Raw genomic sequence first — 16209 nt, forward strand, 5'->3', positions numbered from 1 at the left:
GAACTCAGAATAGTACTTAGCGATGGAAGGTGCTCAGTAAACACTTACTGAGTAAATGAATTTCTTGAGCCCTGTTGCAGGCACTGGGGACAGTCTAACTGTATGCTCTGCTCTCGGTAAAGCAGACCATAAACAAATAAGTGAGTAATACAAAAAGGTAGTGGTCATTGTGTGAAGAGAAATAAGGCAGGGTAACCAGCAAGAGGACGGGTGAGGAGGGGCCTGTTTATTTAATCAGAAAAGGCCTCTGAGAGCTGAGAGCTGAGTAGAAACCTGAATGAAGTGAGAGTTGGAACCAGCAGAAGCTCTAGGAGAAAAGCATCCCACACAGGAATGAGCTGAGCTGTTTGAGAGACCAAAGGAACTAGAAGGGGCTGAAGCAGAATAAACGAGTGAGTGCTGAGAGATGCGGTCAGAGAGGTCGCCAAAGGCCAGACCTTGCAGGGCCTTATACGCCAAGGGAAGGGCTTTGGTTTTATGCAAACCGTGTATTACAAACAATGGCTTAAAACAACAGGAATGTATCATCTTACCGCTTTGGAGGTTAAAAGTCCAAAATGGGTCTTCGAGGCTAACATTTGTCAGAGTGAGAAGATAGAGAAGCCAGGTGACTTATAATAACTATAGCAAGTCATTGGGAGAAGCTTTGATTCTCACCTTTATGTGCTGCTGCAGTTCCGTGCTGAAAAAGTTCAGGGGATCCAGACTTGGTGGTTTCTGGACACCTGGACATATCTGTTTCCTGCGTGTGGAGTGAGCTCTGCCATACTTGTGGTGGCCTGGTTAAAAGATGGGTAATCTGTGTGATAAGAGCTCTGTCCTTATTCCTCAGGGGGGAGCCCACACTGACACCCGCTGTGTATCAGCTGTGTTCATGAGGCGTCCTCTGATGGGATGGCTCAGGCTCTCACCCATCGTATTGCAAATGGCCTCATGTTTAGTGCTGGCTCTAATAAACACGTGTATTTCCAGGAAAAATGTACGCGTGCCAGTACTGTGATGCTGTGTTTGCCCAGTCCATCGAGCTGTCCCGCCACGTGAGGACCCACACCGGGGACAAGCCCTATGTCTGCAGGGACTGTGGCAAGGGCTTCCGGCAGGCCAATGGCCTCTCCATCCACCTGCACACCTTTCACAGTATGTACTGAGGTTGTGGCTGACGGACATTCAGCACAGACCTGGCCTTGAGAAAACATGTGACAAGCCTAACAGAATTGTCACTCTACCAGAGCTGGGCCCCAATCAAGGCCTCAGACATGTGACAGTCATAGCACATTATCACTCTGCCAGAGCTGGGCCCCCTTCTACCAGAGCCGGGAATGAAAGCTGGGTCGTTACCTACTTCAGCCATTTCCTGCTTGTGCCACCCACACTCTCTAAGCCTTGACTCCCTCCTCTGTAGAATAGGACTGAGACTAGCACCTACTCACAGGGTTGTTGGAAGGATTAACCCTTTGCACTCGCTTGCTTTTTTCTCGATTCCTGCTACCGATGCTAACCGTGTCGAGTCACACTTGACATCCAAGTGCAAAAGGTTAAGTGGGTTAACATATGCAAGGCACTGAGAACGTGCCTGTCACACGGTGTCATTAAACATTACCTATGCAAGTGTTTTTATTATCGAGTCTAAAGTGGGGAGCAAGGGAGCATTCCTCCTGCCATTCATACGAATAGTGATGCTCTGGGGAGTATGCCGGAAATCTCTAGGGAGAATTAGAAAACAAAGATGCCCACCACAAGCAGGAGAAGAGCAGCACACCCTGGACAGCAGTAAAACAGACTTGAACTTGTAAGATGTGAAGTGAGGAATTGAGGGGAACTGTTTGATGCTGCAGAGATGGTTAATCCAGAAGCTTCGGAGGAATCCCACCTCCCGGGATGAAGCTAGGATAGTCAGGTGATCACTGTACTGACTTCTGGTCCTTGGAGCCTGTGACCTTGCATGACCTCTAAAGAGAGTCTTGTACCTAGAGCTGTGCACGGCCACCCACACCTCACTGACCAGCCTGTGTTTTTCCCCCACCCCTTCCTCCCATGGACGTCCCTCACGGAACCAGACATAGAAGATCCGTACGACTGCAAGAAGTGCAGGATGAGCTTCTCCACTCTGCAGGATCACCGCAAGCACATCCACGAGGTGCACTCCAAGGACTACCACCCCTGCCCCACGTGTGGGAAGATCTTCAGCGCCCCCTCCATGCTGGAGCGCCACATGGTGACCCACGTTGGAGGGAAGCCCTTCAGCTGCGGGATCTGCAACAAGGCCTACCAGGTGACCGCAGGTTCCCTGGCGCTCGGGCCTGTCCCTCGGCTTCTCTCTCCTGGTCTGGTTTGTGGAGCACATCGTGTCTCCAGGTGGGACGACTTGGCTGCTGCTCATGAAGATGCAGCTTGTACTAATGCAGATTCTCTAAGGTGATCTGGTGGGAGTAGTACGGGGGGTTGGGGGGAGGGAGGGGGCTCTAAATGGAGCCGAGTTCTCACCCCCTGAACTGAGTGCTGCTTCCCCCAGGGCAGTCACATTCATAGACTCTGTTGACCCCGAGTGTGGAGGAACGTGAGAACGGCAATAGGGCCTGTAACACTGCCTAGAATTACTTTGTTTAGGACTATTACTTTTAACTCCCAGGGGAGGGCTCTGCTTTTTACCTTAGGATTTGTATGTAATTAAAGGGAAACTCCATAGAGAACTGAAAAGAAACCACACGTGTGGAAATCTAAGCGCACAGAGAAGAGAAGGGTCCTTGCCGGCATCTGTAAGATTTAGGTTATGGAGAGAAGCCCAGCAGCTCATTGCAGCTCAACCGAGATTGGGATGTTGACTTTGTACCAAGCCTTGTGCTGGGACATTACAGGACAGAGTTGAGGAAGGCCTGGGCTTGGTCCCTAGGAAACCGTGGGATTCTGGGGAGAGTCCCAGTGCTGCTCCGAACCCAGAAAGGGGTCACCTGCCTGTGGGGTAGGGGCCCTGCGCCCTTCAGCAGGTTGCTCCCTGCACCTGGGCACTGGGCAGCATTGAGACACGGCTCAGTGGTAAAGAACAGACACCAGGATTTGAGTCTTGCTCTTGCTATTTACTAATCGTGTGACCCTGGGCAAGGCATTTGACCCCTCTGTCTCAGCCTCCGCCTCACGGAAATGATTCTAACTCCTCCCTCACGGGCTTGTTGTGAGGAGTGAGTGTCCTGCTGAGCCTGCCCCGTGGTGGCCTCTCAGGACACGCGCAGGTGCCTCTTCCCGCAACACTAGCCTCTGTCAGGCCAGCACTCGGTGGCAGGGAAGAGTGGGAGTCCAGACCCACCGCCGAGCTGAGAGCGGTTTGTTTCTCTCGCGCATGAGGCCTTATGAGCTCTCTGCTTGCTGGGACGTCCTGAAACTGAACACCTGCCACATTCCTTGCAGCAATTGTCTGGTCTGTGGTACCACAATCGGACCCACCACCCTGACGTGTTTGCTGCTCAGAACCATCGATCTTCTAAGTTCTCATCACTCCAGTGCAGCTCGTGTGACAAAACCTTTTCCAACACCATTGAACACAAGAAGCACATCAAAACAGAGCACGCAGGTGAGCGGTGCCAGAGGCGGGGAGCAGAGAGGCTTAGTGACGCGGATCCTGGGTTTACCCCGCACCCCAACTCAGGGCTAGAGTAGGGTGCGATGGTAATGACCTCCGTTCTCCCAGCACACCTGAAGCGTGCCTCCCTGATGCCCAGTAACAGCAGCTTGAGTTCTCTAACCCAGAGATGGAGGGCAGTGTAAGCGGCTCCCAACCCAAGTCACACCCAGCCACAGCACAAGGGAAGGGCGGCTCTGGTGCACACAGGCCTGGGTGGAAATCCTGACCAGCACTGATCAGCTGCATGACCTTGGCGAGTGACTTCTCCTTTCTGAGCCTGCTTCCTTCTCTTCAGGATGCCTGTAATTAATACCTACCTTGCAGGGGAATTTGAGGATAATCACAACAGCCAGCAGTAATGAAGCATTTCCCGTGTGCAAGTAACTATTGCTAAGCACTCCACGTGTATTTTGTCCTTTAATCCTCACAACAACCTGCGTCCAGGCCGTCTGGACCCAGCGCTGGCGTCTTCACCACTAGAGTGCATGATATGGCATAGGTGGAAGGTTCTTGGCACTTGGTAGGCGCCTGCTCATGTTAGGCGTCACCCCCCCCCCCACACACCCCGCCCCAGCCCTGTCACTGTCCAGCCTTAGGGAGCCATCCTTTTCTTCCCTGTGTGCTTCGCAGATATGAAGTTCCATGAATGTGAGCAGTGTAAGGAGCTCTTCCCCACGCCAGCTTTGCTTCAAGTTCACATCAAGTGCCAGCACTCAGGTCAGTGCCCTGGGGATGCGGTTGAGCTGCCCTGCCCGGCGGAGACTCTCCTCTCCACTGTTCACAGCTGTGCAACCCAGGCCACATAGCCTAGCTACCTGTGCCTCAGTTTCCTCATCTGTAAAACGGGGACAGGTGTATTTCCTACCTCATCAGGTAACTGTAAGGATTGAATATGCCAGTAGACAAAATACACATAGGGGCCTGGCACCGGTGAGCATTCCGTAAGCATGACCTGTGATTGTCATTGTTACTGCCATGTCTCATCAAATCTAAAAGCCAGCTTAAGATGCACCCTTTAAAAAGAATGAACCATTAAGAAAGAAACGCAGCTGCTAACTAAACTCTGCTTCCTTGTCACTTAGAACTTACAGATTATTCTAAGTGCTGTTTTGGACTTAATTTGACATCAATTTTTATGCATTCTTTTTTTTTCTTTTTCAATAAATCTTTATTTAGATTATTACAGTTGTTCCTCTTTTTTCCCCCCATAGCTCCCCTCCACCCGGTTCCCACCCCAATATGCATTCTTATGTGTATATATAAAAAGGGAAACAGAAGAAATAAATAAGGTCAGACTCCAGCTTCTCAGAGTAGCTTTCAACTCAGATTGTTGACATGCGTGTTATTCCACATGGTGGTAAACTGCCATCCGGAGCGCTGGGTGGAGCGCATAGTGGGGCCTCTGGCTATGGTCTGTTGACACCATGGGAATCTGGTTTATTTTTCATTCCCACCTGGGGTGTATCTGAACACTCACCCCTCGCCTCCTCTCTCCTAAGCCTTTGGATTCCCGTCAGTGAGAGACATGCACTGCTCCTGTCTTAGGGACTTTCTTCCAGGCCCCGGGCACACCCTGTGCGGGTCCTGGTGCCGGACTTCACCCAGTGTCGATGTTCATGCAGTTGTTGACAGTGACGCCCGACTGCCACCTCGCCCGTGGCGTCGTTTAATGCCGTTGACTCCGTTTCAGAGATGTTAAAACGTGCTTCCTAGAATTGATGGCACACGGTGTCGGCAGCACCATTCCCTGCCGCTGAGTGAATAGCGGGCTTCCGCAGAGGCGGTTCAGCCTGAACCCAGGCTCCTGAAGCTGTGGTTCACGGGGGCTTCGGGCCCACAGAACCCGGGTCTGCCTTTGAGCGTGTTCCTTGCTGCTCCTCCCTCTCCCTGCCCTTGTCTCTCAGCCGTTTCACCCACAGCTCATCCCTGTCTCCCCCTCCAGGGTCGCAGCCATTCAGGTGCTTGTACTGTGCGGCCACCTTCCGCTTCCCCGGAGCGCTGCAGCACCACGTCACCACGGAGCACTTCAAGCAGTCGGAGAGCACCTTCCCCTGCGAGCTCTGCGGGGAGCTCTTCACCTCCCAGGCCCAGCTGGAGGGTCACCTGGAATCCGAGCACCCGAAGGTGACGGGCACTGAAACCCAGGCAGCGGCCTCGCAGGTGGTGCAGGTGACTGGGCCCTCAGACACGGGGTGCTGACATGGGGTTCCTAAGGCTTCTCTAGGGGTCTCTCCCTCACAACACCCAGCCTCTCTGGGGCTCTCAGAGGGTCCTGTAAGCGATACAGTCGTCGCTAAGAGGGCCTGTCAGGGTCTCTCTGGACCTCTTGCCAAACAGAACAGGAAGTTCTAGTGTCCTGGTGGCCACATGCGAGATGCCCCTAAGTAGCGGGAGCCTAGAACAAGAATTTCCAAAAGCAGAACCACCTAGGCGGCTCTCCCGATTCCCGCACTCCCCGCCTCCTGTGAGGCACCGTGGGACGTGGTGAGAGCTGGGGAGCCTCGGAGAGGTGGGGAGCTCTTTGTTGGGAGCTCCTTCACCCTGAGAGCTCCTCCGGCTGGCGCAGGACACACGTGGGCACGTGGGCCTCTCGCCTTTACCGGGTGGAAAGCGCCGCCTGATGTGTGTTGAGGCCAAGCTTGCTCCCGCCCCCTTTCATTGTTCTTCCCGTCTTCTTCAGAGGGGGGCAGAAAGGAGAAGCAGCTCCCTCTAAGTCCTGGCAGGAATTTGGGGGGGACTGGAGAGGGGCTGCAGGCTGGTGGCACGGCCGTCCAGCCTCCTGGGCACCATCTGTAAGCCGTGTTCTACAGCCTCCAGGGTGCGAGGGCCAGTCAGGGGCCGGCCTCTGGGTGACTCCTGCCTTATGTCAGACGCTGTGCTCGTGGCATTCTCACCTTTTCGGATTCTTGGTAAGATGGCCTTTGGGGAAAGAGTCCGTTGCTAAAAGAAAAAGAAAGAACACGCGGCTTGAAAACTACCCTCTGGATGGTTTTTGGTTGAACATCATAGTTGGTCTCTCCACTCCCAGCGGCACAGAGACGTGGCTGAGCTGGGCTGCCCCACTGCTGCCCACTTTTATCCAGTGCCCTGCTCCCCACTCTGGGCTCGTTCTCAAGAGCCAGGGTACCTGTGCCCCTGTGGGCACTCTGGCTTAAAATAGCAGGGACATCAGGCTGTCCTGAGCTCCGCAGTTCAGGTCATCAACCTGGAGGTTCCAGCAGGAACTGGGTTACTTAGCACAGACTGGTTCTCCCGGGACGGGAAGGCCATCTTTGACAGATGCCGACATGGAAGGGGTGTGGCCTGTGGAGGGAGGGGAGATGCCTGCCCTGCCAGCCTGGTGAGCCAGATGAGTGAGTTGACAGAAGTCACACTTCATCCACTCGCTCTGCAGCCATGGAGCCACGGGAGGCTCTTAGCCTGATCAGGTCCAGAAACACCCCTGTCGGCATATCATTCCAGTGTCCGTGGTTCTAGCATGAAGCTGACAGCTTAGTAGCATTCCTTTCGCATGGCTCTTAACGCTGCAGTGGAATCCTCGAGACGGGAAGGCCCAGTGTGAGAAGCCGAGCTGGCGCTCACCGGTGTGTAATCAGAGTCCGGGCCTGAGATGGCATACTGAGCTAAATTATAGCAATTTAGCACACGGTTATTTAAATTGTTTGCCTGCCTCTCCTTTGCATCACTGGTGTGTAAGATTTGCCTCTTCCCATTAGGCACGTGTAATTGCTCTCCTCAGGTGAAAACATAAATATCATCATTACAGCCTGAGATGGAAACCATGTAAATTCTGGGGAGCTAACTGCGGACGCTGCCCAGAGCCTCATGGTCTTTTCCTTTCAGGTGATCCAAACCCCGGAGCCGGCCGCCTCAGCAGAGCAGGTGATCACTTTGGAGGAGACCCAGCTTGCTGGGTCCCAGGTGTTTGTGACGTTGCCGGACTCGCAGACGTCTCAGACCAGCTCTGAGCTCGTGGCGGTGACCGTGGAGGACCTGCTGGACGGGACCGTGACCCTGATCTGTGGTGAGGCCAAGTGAGTGGCTGCTCATCGGTGAAGGGGTCCTGCACTGGCAGCAGAGAAAGCTCCACGGCGGGCACTTTGCCCTCTGTCCCTGGCTGTCCTGCGTGATGAGCATCTTAGCCCAGCACCAACCAAAATGGTCTCACTTGGAAAATAGACGGCAGAAGTGTCATTTGAACCACCAATGTCTGAGTATATCATTGCCGACCCACCGCCCTCCCACAGGCTGGCCATGGCCTCCGTGACACTGTCCACCCTGCAGCAGAGCAGAGCTTCTGAAATAGTCGGAAAGCCGTGGGCAGGAGCTGGTGACCAGGTAAGCAGAGGAGCCAGGAGCCGCAGCCCTCTGCGCAGAATGGCAGGTGTGGGCTCGCAGCCCCACTGAGGGGCTGCAGATGCTGTCAGTACCTTCTGGCCACTTAAGAAGGAGAGAAAAGCACCCACGGACCATCCAGGGGCTCCCAGTCTTGAGCACAGTTGGCCCCTTCCTCACGTCTCTCATCCCCCCAGCTGCTGGTCATGGACAGGAGCAGCCCGTGAACACAGCAAGGCCTCATCTACATGGGGACTCCCACCCGGGCAGTGCCGTCAGCCCTTCCGCAAGCGAAGCCTTGGAAGAGTTTCTGGACGTGTTCAGTGGAGGCCATCGGCTGCAAAGCCGTCTCTGCCCCTCCGGGAGCTTCGTGGTGCTCTGTACTGATGGCTGAGCCTCGGCCTTCCCCGCTGCCCCCATCCCCTTCCCTGTCAACGCCTGCCTTCTGCCCGACCCGGAGGCGTGCCCTCCCTCCGGAGCATGTAATAGAGCTAGCAACCCGCGCCAGGTGGAGCAGTGCCCGTGACCGCCCTGGCTCTGCCTCCTGCCGCCGTCCTCCACACTGGGTGTTCGGCCTGCTGTCTGACTCTTCCAGGCTGCCACCGCTTCCTCAGGTCAGGGATCCTTTGGAGTCTGAATAGCACCAGGCTTTTTATCTTCCATTTCTAACATGTAATCTGGTAATTAATGGGTGGTGGAGTCCATTATGAAGTGCAATTAGATGGATGTAGGTCCCCGCCATTTGGAGAGAATGACTAGCATTTATCTTCCTTTCCTCCATGCCAGAAGGTTGGCCTGCTAGTGCAGTGTTTACACACAGGCAGGCTCCCTGCCACCTCGGGCTTGCCCCCTGCGGAGGGCGGCGCCCAATGTGATCACTGGCCTTCAAGCTCGAGGTGGCGGAAGTCGAGCCCACCCCTTTCCAAGCACATTTCCATCGCCAGGGGCCAGCAGGGATAAAGGGTCCATGATGGTCACGGGAGGGACTTTTATTGCCACCGCACACTGCTGGAAAGGCAAAGGTGGCCCTTAACACTGCCCAGCATGTGCGTGGGCCAGGGCCTGCAGGCAGTGAGCTCCGCCTGGGCCCTCCACCCACATACTCCTGCCTCCAGGGTGTCCTCATTGTGATATGCAAATCGCTTGAGCTGGGCAGCTCAGGGATCTTCCTTCTGAAGTCAATGACGTTTCAAAGGCAAGTCGCCTCAAAAGCCAAAAACTGACCAGAAGATGGTGCTCAAACCTTTGAGACTTTGCCTCCACGTGCAGCCCTCACTGCTGCTGCCAAGCCTGTCTGTCTCCTTAAGGTTTTCAGTCCTGTGAGCTGTCAGCCCAGGAGAGCTCTCCATCTGCAAGTGGCGAAATGACACGGACTCTCCCGCTGACACCAGATAAACCCACTGAGAGTGGAGTGGCCTGTGCTTACAGCGCCTGAGGCCCAGCCCAGCGATGAGGACGCAGCTCCTCAGAGCCACAGGCTGCGGCTGGGAACTGCGTGTCCTCAAAACATCTCCCAGCCAAACACACGTCAATGGAAAGGAATTGCTGAGGGCCTGCAGCAGAAAGGGGTTTCTCCTTTTAAACAGTCTTCCGAATAAGAAAGGTGTGTGTTTTAAACCCAACTTCCGATCCTTCAGGTACTGAGACCCCTTTCTTCATTCCTGACGGACCCGGGCTGTGACAGGACATGTGTTTTCTCCTGTCACCAGCCCAGCAGGTCGCCGAGCTGGGAGCGGACACAGACGCCAGACTGACTGCTGCTGTCAGACTCGCCCGGCACCCGCGTCGGGCACAGCCTTGTGCTCATTCTGGTCGGGGATGAGGAAGGGCCATCCCGAGTTTCGTCTCTTCTCCGAGGGGACCTTTGCAAGATGCGGCATTGGCAGTGACCTTACACTGGCCCTCTCTGGAGATGCCCAGGTGTGATTTTATTGTAGAAAAACTTTTCTAGCTCTAGTTGGCCATTTTCTTTCTCCCACTTCTGCACTGCCACAGAGGACACTGTTGCTGTGGCCTCGTCCCCCTCACCGACTTCATGGCAGTGGTCTTGTCTCTCTGCCTCGTTGCCATGGGTGCTGCCTGTGGCCTCCGGCTGAACGCGGGGCTTATGCGGTGGTCTGGAGGAGTCCGTGGCTCCCAGAGCTCCTGAGACAGCTGGGGAGGAGGGGCAGGCAGGCAGGCTGCGAGCGGAAGGCTAATTCGGTGGGAGTGATGGGAATCACTTAGGGACAGGACTTACCATCCAGGTAAGTGAGAAGCACGTAGAGGTTCAGGAGCAAGGATGGCCGTAGGGAGATGTCTGAGCAGAGCCTGAGGCCAGAGGGGCAGCGCAGGGGCAAAGACGAAGGTGTCTCCTTTATTTTATAAAGCCCATCTCTTCCGTCTCCAAAGTGTTGTGTTTGGAAAACTTTGAGGCCAGGTCTTCCATGGTCTACAGTGTGAGTCCTGGGTTCCCTGGAGATTGCAGCCCTCTCTGGGGTGGCTTCAGACTCTCCTCCTGCTGACCATGGAACACATCAGCCTCACCTCCAGGGAGGGCCTGAGAGGGGCTGAGGATGAATGGGAATCAGGCCCGTTCTCCGCGCCTGGGCTAGAGGAACACTCCCAAATCGAGATGAGGCGGGCCCTAGGAGTTTCTCCCTCACCCGGGTAATGTGGGCACCACAGGCTGACGGCATATTAATGAGGTGGGAGGGATGTGCCTTTAAATCGGATGTGCCTGAGATCAGTGAATGACCAAGGGTGGAGGAAACTGCTCACCTTACCCTGAGTGGTTCTTACAGCAATGTTTCTATTACACGGGCTACAAAGTTGGACAGTGATGGAGAAAATGCTGGCATACTTTAATCAGTCCTCCCAAAAGAACTCAGCAGCCAGGCCAGGTCGGTGTGGCCCAGTGCATCCCAGGGACCTGGGGAAGTAGATAAAGGAGGACTTGGGGTTGAAGGGAGTGTGAAGGCAAGTTGATAACTGTTTTGGTTGCCATGGGAAACCTTGGGGCTGGTAGGACTTGGGCCAAAGGCTCAGAAGCACAGTCAGAACTCAGAAACTTGCTACACCATCGACTCAGCCTATAACGCAGAGAAACTCTCTGTGCTTTGGTGATAACGTGTTGAGAAGTGTATCCCCTGGGCAATTTAATTTCGATGGCTTCCAAATCACAGAAATGTTTGTCGTCGTACCTTACCAGGCCGGCCCGCCCGTGATCAAGACGACTAAGCAGCACGTGGTGCTGTATAAATAGGATTACACACCATTGTCCGTGCTCACCGTGCATTAGTCTATATAAATAAAATATGTGCTTTAAAAACCGTGATGCTGCGTGAGCTTCAAATGGACGGTGATGATGCAGGTGATTTCTGAGGCTCAGGGCAGCTGTCAAACAGGCTGGAGGGGCCTGGCCTCCTAGGGGCTCTGTGCACCTTCAGGCCATGCTAGCAGGGTCGGGGGGGGGGGGGGGGGGGGGGGAGGGGCACTCGCCTGTCCTGTGGAGTCTCGTTTCCTAAACACTCTTTCCCAGGGAGCCAGTGTGGTGCAGGGTCAGACCTGGGCACATCCCGGCTGTGCCACGTGCTGACCGTGTGACTGGTGAGGCCCCTCCTGAGCGCCCTTCTCTGGCTTCACCTGTGAATGGGGGATTATTGTATCTGCCCACAGAATGGTAGTGTGGGTTAAAAGCCTGGACTTAATGAACTTGGTGTTGAAAATTGTAGTCGTTACTAACCATGTCCTTCACACAGGCCAGCCGTTCCCTGCGGTCTCTAGACCGAGTGTTCGTTCCTTCACGCGTACGTGTCTCTTCCAGTCCCTGCGCATCCTTAGGGATCCTTACAACACCCACCACTTCTCACTCATCTCTAGAATCTCAGCTGCCCCCAAAGCATAAGATGCTGAGCAGATAACTATAAAATAAGCAGAAACCTTTTGTGGTGAAAGCTGGGAATGTCACGTTGTTGGCAGCCAACAAGGGAACGAGAGGCAGACACAGAGAGGCTGTGGTGGTTTCTGCAGTTAGATCCGGTGTGTGAGGCCGGGGGAGGGTCTAGCCTGCAGCCTCGGCTCAGGCCAGCGTTGCCCACCCAACGCTGGGAGGGGGGAGGGGGGCCTGCTGGAGTAGCCCGCCCCAGTACACTGGCCCAGAGCCCGCAGCGCCTTGAGAAGGAGTGCCCTCCGCCTAGGCAGTGTCTGGGAGGGGCTGGCGCTGTGGTTCTTAGAGCTGTAATCCCGAGCGCGTCCGAGGAGCGGGGTAATGGCAGCTGCCGCTGGCTCCAGCGTGAAGGTGACCGCAGAGGTGACGCGCGGGAGGACTGAGCAGAGGTAGGAAATGGGCCGGCGGGTCCTGGTGACCCGTCACCTCAGGCCTGGACTCTGAGCTTCCCAGCGCACCTCTGACCAGGCTTTGACCTTGGGCGAGCCGCCCGCACAGTGACTGTGAGGAGGAGAGTCAGCGTTTGTGAAATGTCTCCCGGAGTGGAGGTGCCCCGTACAGATGCCTGTCCACATCCCAGGTACTTGGCAATGGCCTGGGCAGGGGCAGAGGGCGGGAAGGAGGAAGCCTCACCGTCCTGAGGCTGGGGGCCTGGATGAGCCGCAGGGGCGTTCAACACCCAGGCAAGCGAACAGCCCTGTGTCCCAGGCCAGAACTGGTGGGCGCAGGGACCCAGCCCCGGGGCACCACCACTGAGGGGCCGACTCTGAGTGTCACGGGGACACACCCAGCCAGGGCTCGGGAACTCAGGGACGCGTGTGGTGTGCAAAGTGACTTGTCTGAGGCCAAGAGCCATCACCTTGGTTAGGAAATGACCGAGGACCGAGGCGTCACTAGGACACGGTACAGGCAGCAAGCTCCTTCCTTCCTGTGCACCTGCGTCTGCTACCCTGTCGCCCAGTGAGCCAGGCCACAGGTCCCTGTCCACGAAGACACTGTCTCCCCAAATACCTGGCCCAGACAGTGCGCTTGGTGCTTAGTAGGTGCTGTTGCTCGGCCGGGACCACGCAGTGCTTCCCTCGCTTACCCTTGTGGCCGCTCAGGGAGAATCCAACTTCTCCATCCGCCCCTGCCAGCCATGCTACCCCCAAGTCACCCGTGGGCCGGTCTGTCCACACTCCCTCCTCTCCCCCGAGTCACCCGTTGGCCGGTCTGTCCACACTCCCTCCTCTCCCCCAAGTTACCTGTGGGCCCGTCTGTCCACACTCCCTCCTCTCCCCCGAGTCCCCCGTGGGCCGGTCTGTACACACTCCCTCCTCTCCCCGGAGTCACCCGTTGGCCGGTCTGTCCACGCTCCCTCCTCTCCCCTGAGTTACCCGTGGGCCGGTCTGTCCACACTCCCTCCTCTCCCCGGAGTCACCCGTGGGCCGGTCTGTCCACGCTCCCTCCTCTCCCCCGAGTCCCCCGTGGGCCGGTCTGTCCACGCTCCCTCCTCTCCCCTGAGTCCCCCGGGGGCCGGTCTGTCCACACTCCCTCCTCTCCCCCGAGTCCCCCGGGGGCCGGTCTGTCCACACTCCCTCCTCTCCCCGGAGTCCCCCGTGGGCCGGTCTGTCCACGCTCCCTCCTCTCCCCCGAGTCCCCCGTGGACCGGTCTGTCCACACTCCCTCCTCTCCCCGGAGTCCCCCGTGGGCCGGTCTGTCCACGCTCCCTCCTCTCCCCGGAGTCCCCCGGGGGCCGGTCTGTCCACACTCCCTCCTCTCCCCCGAGTCCCCCGGGGGCCGGTCTGTCCACACTCCCTCCTCTCCCCGGAGTCACCCGTGGGCCGGTCTGTCCACACTCCCTCCTCTCCCCGGAGTCCCCCGTGGGCCGGTCTGTCCACGCTCCCTCCTCTCCCCCGAGTCCCCCGTGGGCCGGTCTGTCCACGCTCCCTCCTCTCCCCCGAGTCCCCCGTGGGCCGGTCTGTCCACACTCCCTCCTCTCCCCCGAGTCCCCCCTGGGCCGGTCTGTCCACGCTCCCTCCTCTCCCCTGAGTCCCCCGTGGGCCGGTCTGTCCACGCTCCCTCCTCTCCCCCGAGTCACCCGGGGGCCGGTCTGTCCACTCTCCCTCCTCTCCCCGGAGTCCCCCGTGGGCCGGTCTGTCCACGCTCCCTCCTCTCCCCGGAGTCCCCCGTGGGCCGGTCTGTCCACACTCCCTCCTCTCCCCCGAGTCACCCGGGGGCCGGTCTGTCCACACTCCCTCCTCTCCCCGGAGTCCCCCGTGGGCCGGTCTGTCCACGCTCCCTCCTCTCCCCCGAGTCCCCCGGGGGCCGGTCTGTCCACACTCCCTCCTCTCCCCCGAGTCACCCGGGGGCCGGTCTGTCCACGCTCCCTCCTCTCCCCGGAGTCCCCCGTGGGCCGGTCTGTCCAGACTCCCTCCTCTCCCCGGAGTCCCCCGTGGACCGGTCTGTCCACACTCCCTCCTCTCCCCTGAGTCACCCGTGGGCCGGTCTGTCCACACTCCCTCCTCTCCCCGGAGTCCCCCCTGGGCCGGTCTGTCCACACTCCCTCCTCTCCCCCGAGTCCCCCGTGGGCCGGTCTGTCCACACTCCCTCCTCTCCCCGGAGTCCCCCCTGGGCCGGTCTGTCCACACTCCCTCCTCCCCGTCCCCCGGGGCCGGTCTGTCCACACTCCCTCCTCTCCCCGGAGTCACCCGGGGGCCGGTCTGTCCACACTCCCTCCTCTCCCCCGAGTCCCCCGTGGGCCGGTCTGTCCACACTCCCTCCTCTCCCCGGAGTCCCCCGTTGGCCGGTCTGTCCACACTCCCTCCTCTCCCCCGAGTCCCCCGGGGGCCGGTCTGTCCACACTCCCTCCTCCCCGTCCTCCCGGGGGCCGGTCTGTCCACACTCCCTCCTCTCCCCCGAGTCCCCCGGGGGCGGTCTGTCCACACTCCCTCGGCTCCGTCCTCCAGGGAGGTTAGCGGGAGACTAGGAGCAGCTAGTGGCCTGGCTCCCGGCTGCTCTGACCAAACACCGCTCCTGCCGGCTCTTCCCGCTCTGGTTCCCCGGCTCGAGCCACAAACAGCTGATCAAACACAGGACAAGGTCAGTCCAGGGACCCACTCGCCTCCAGGGGAGATTTTATGGAGCAGCCATCAGGCGGGTCTGATAAGCACGGGCAGGACGTGGGGAAGGGGCCCATGGGGCCGGCACAGGACCGAACGGCTTCTCATTCCGTGGAAGATGGAAACCTCTGTGCCCACGCAGGGTCCACCCGGCGCCAGCATGTCCGGAGGCCAGGGCCAGAGCTGCCTGTGAGCCCGGAACCGAAGGGAAATGAGGAAGGGGTGGCTGTGCCTGAGCCTGGGTGAGCCGCCGGCGGGGGCCCCTGCGGGTTTGGGAGCACAGACCCTCCCTCGCTAAACGGTGACCCCTTCAAGGGCAAGAGCTGGGCCTCATTCCGTCTGTTCATGCACACACGCATGTAGGTGGCCTGGCACATCGGCGTCGTAGACCTGAAGTTCTGGAGGCCTGAGCGCCTACCAGTGCCCAGTCCCATGCGTGGGTCCTGCTGCTGGGGGACTGCTGACCTGTGGCCAGGCCAGGTCACATATGAGAAACAAGAACCAAAAACACCCATGCCGCCCAGAGACCTAAAGTACCTATAGATGCTGGGTTTCTCTTTTTCTCTCTCTTTTTCATGAAGTGGTGGTGGTGGAGGGGGGGATTAATATTTTTTAGAAATATTCTTGCCCAGCCTGCATGGCTCAGTGGTTGAGCGTCAACCTATGAACTAGGAGGTCATGGTTCAAATCCCAGTCAGGGCACATGCCTGGGTTGCAGGCTCGATCCCCAGTATGGGGCATGCAGATGGTAGCCGATAAATGATTTCTCTCTCGTCATTGATGTGTGTCTCTCTCTCTCTCCCTTCCTCTCTGAAATCAATAAAATATGTTTTAAAAAAGAAAAGTGCTCTCATCATTAATAGTTCCTGTTATTAAGCACACGTTGGACACGGACAAAGAGCGAGTGTAATTCTCGTCTCACCAGCACCATGATGCGGGTGCTGTTACTGTCCATCCCCTGCGACCGGGGAGGCAGCCGGCACCCGGGAAGCCGCTTGAACTACGTAACCAGTGAGCAGCACAGCTGGGACGGGAGCCCAGGCCACTGGCTCCAGAGCTTGCTGCTAGACACCATGCTGTGTTCAAGCATTTCTTAATCCTTCCCAGTCCCTGAGCAGCCTGGCCTGTCAGACCTAAGTGTTGTCATAGGACCTACCGAGTCTCCCGGCCTGCTCTCTCCTACCCATCCTGCCTGAGACAGCAGCCCGGCCTAAACTCTGGAAATGTGT

General features: G+C 57.5%; 1 protein-coding gene across 1 annotated transcript in view; it reads left to right on the plus strand.

Moving 5' to 3' along the window:
* Positions 1-11259, plus strand: part of ZBTB40 (zinc finger and BTB domain containing 40) — a 59978-nt gene extending 48719 nt beyond the window's left edge. The window contains exons 14-19 of the mRNA XM_054721045.1: positions 973-1137; positions 2058-2272; positions 3403-3565; positions 4247-4333; positions 5559-5785; positions 7460-11259. Coding sequence (XP_054577020.1) covers positions 973-1137; positions 2058-2272; positions 3403-3565; positions 4247-4333; positions 5559-5785; positions 7460-7654 — 1052 coding nt within the window. The 3' untranslated portion in view covers positions 7655-11259. The remainder of the gene's footprint in view (positions 1-972; positions 1138-2057; positions 2273-3402; positions 3566-4246; positions 4334-5558; positions 5786-7459) is intronic.
* Positions 11260-16209: the final 4950 nt, after the last annotated feature.

Source organism: Eptesicus fuscus, chromosome 9 (genome assembly GCF_027574615.1).
Source record: "Eptesicus fuscus isolate TK198812 chromosome 9, DD_ASM_mEF_20220401, whole genome shotgun sequence".
NCBI classification, from domain to species: Eukaryota; Metazoa; Chordata; class Mammalia; order Chiroptera; family Vespertilionidae; genus Eptesicus; species Eptesicus fuscus.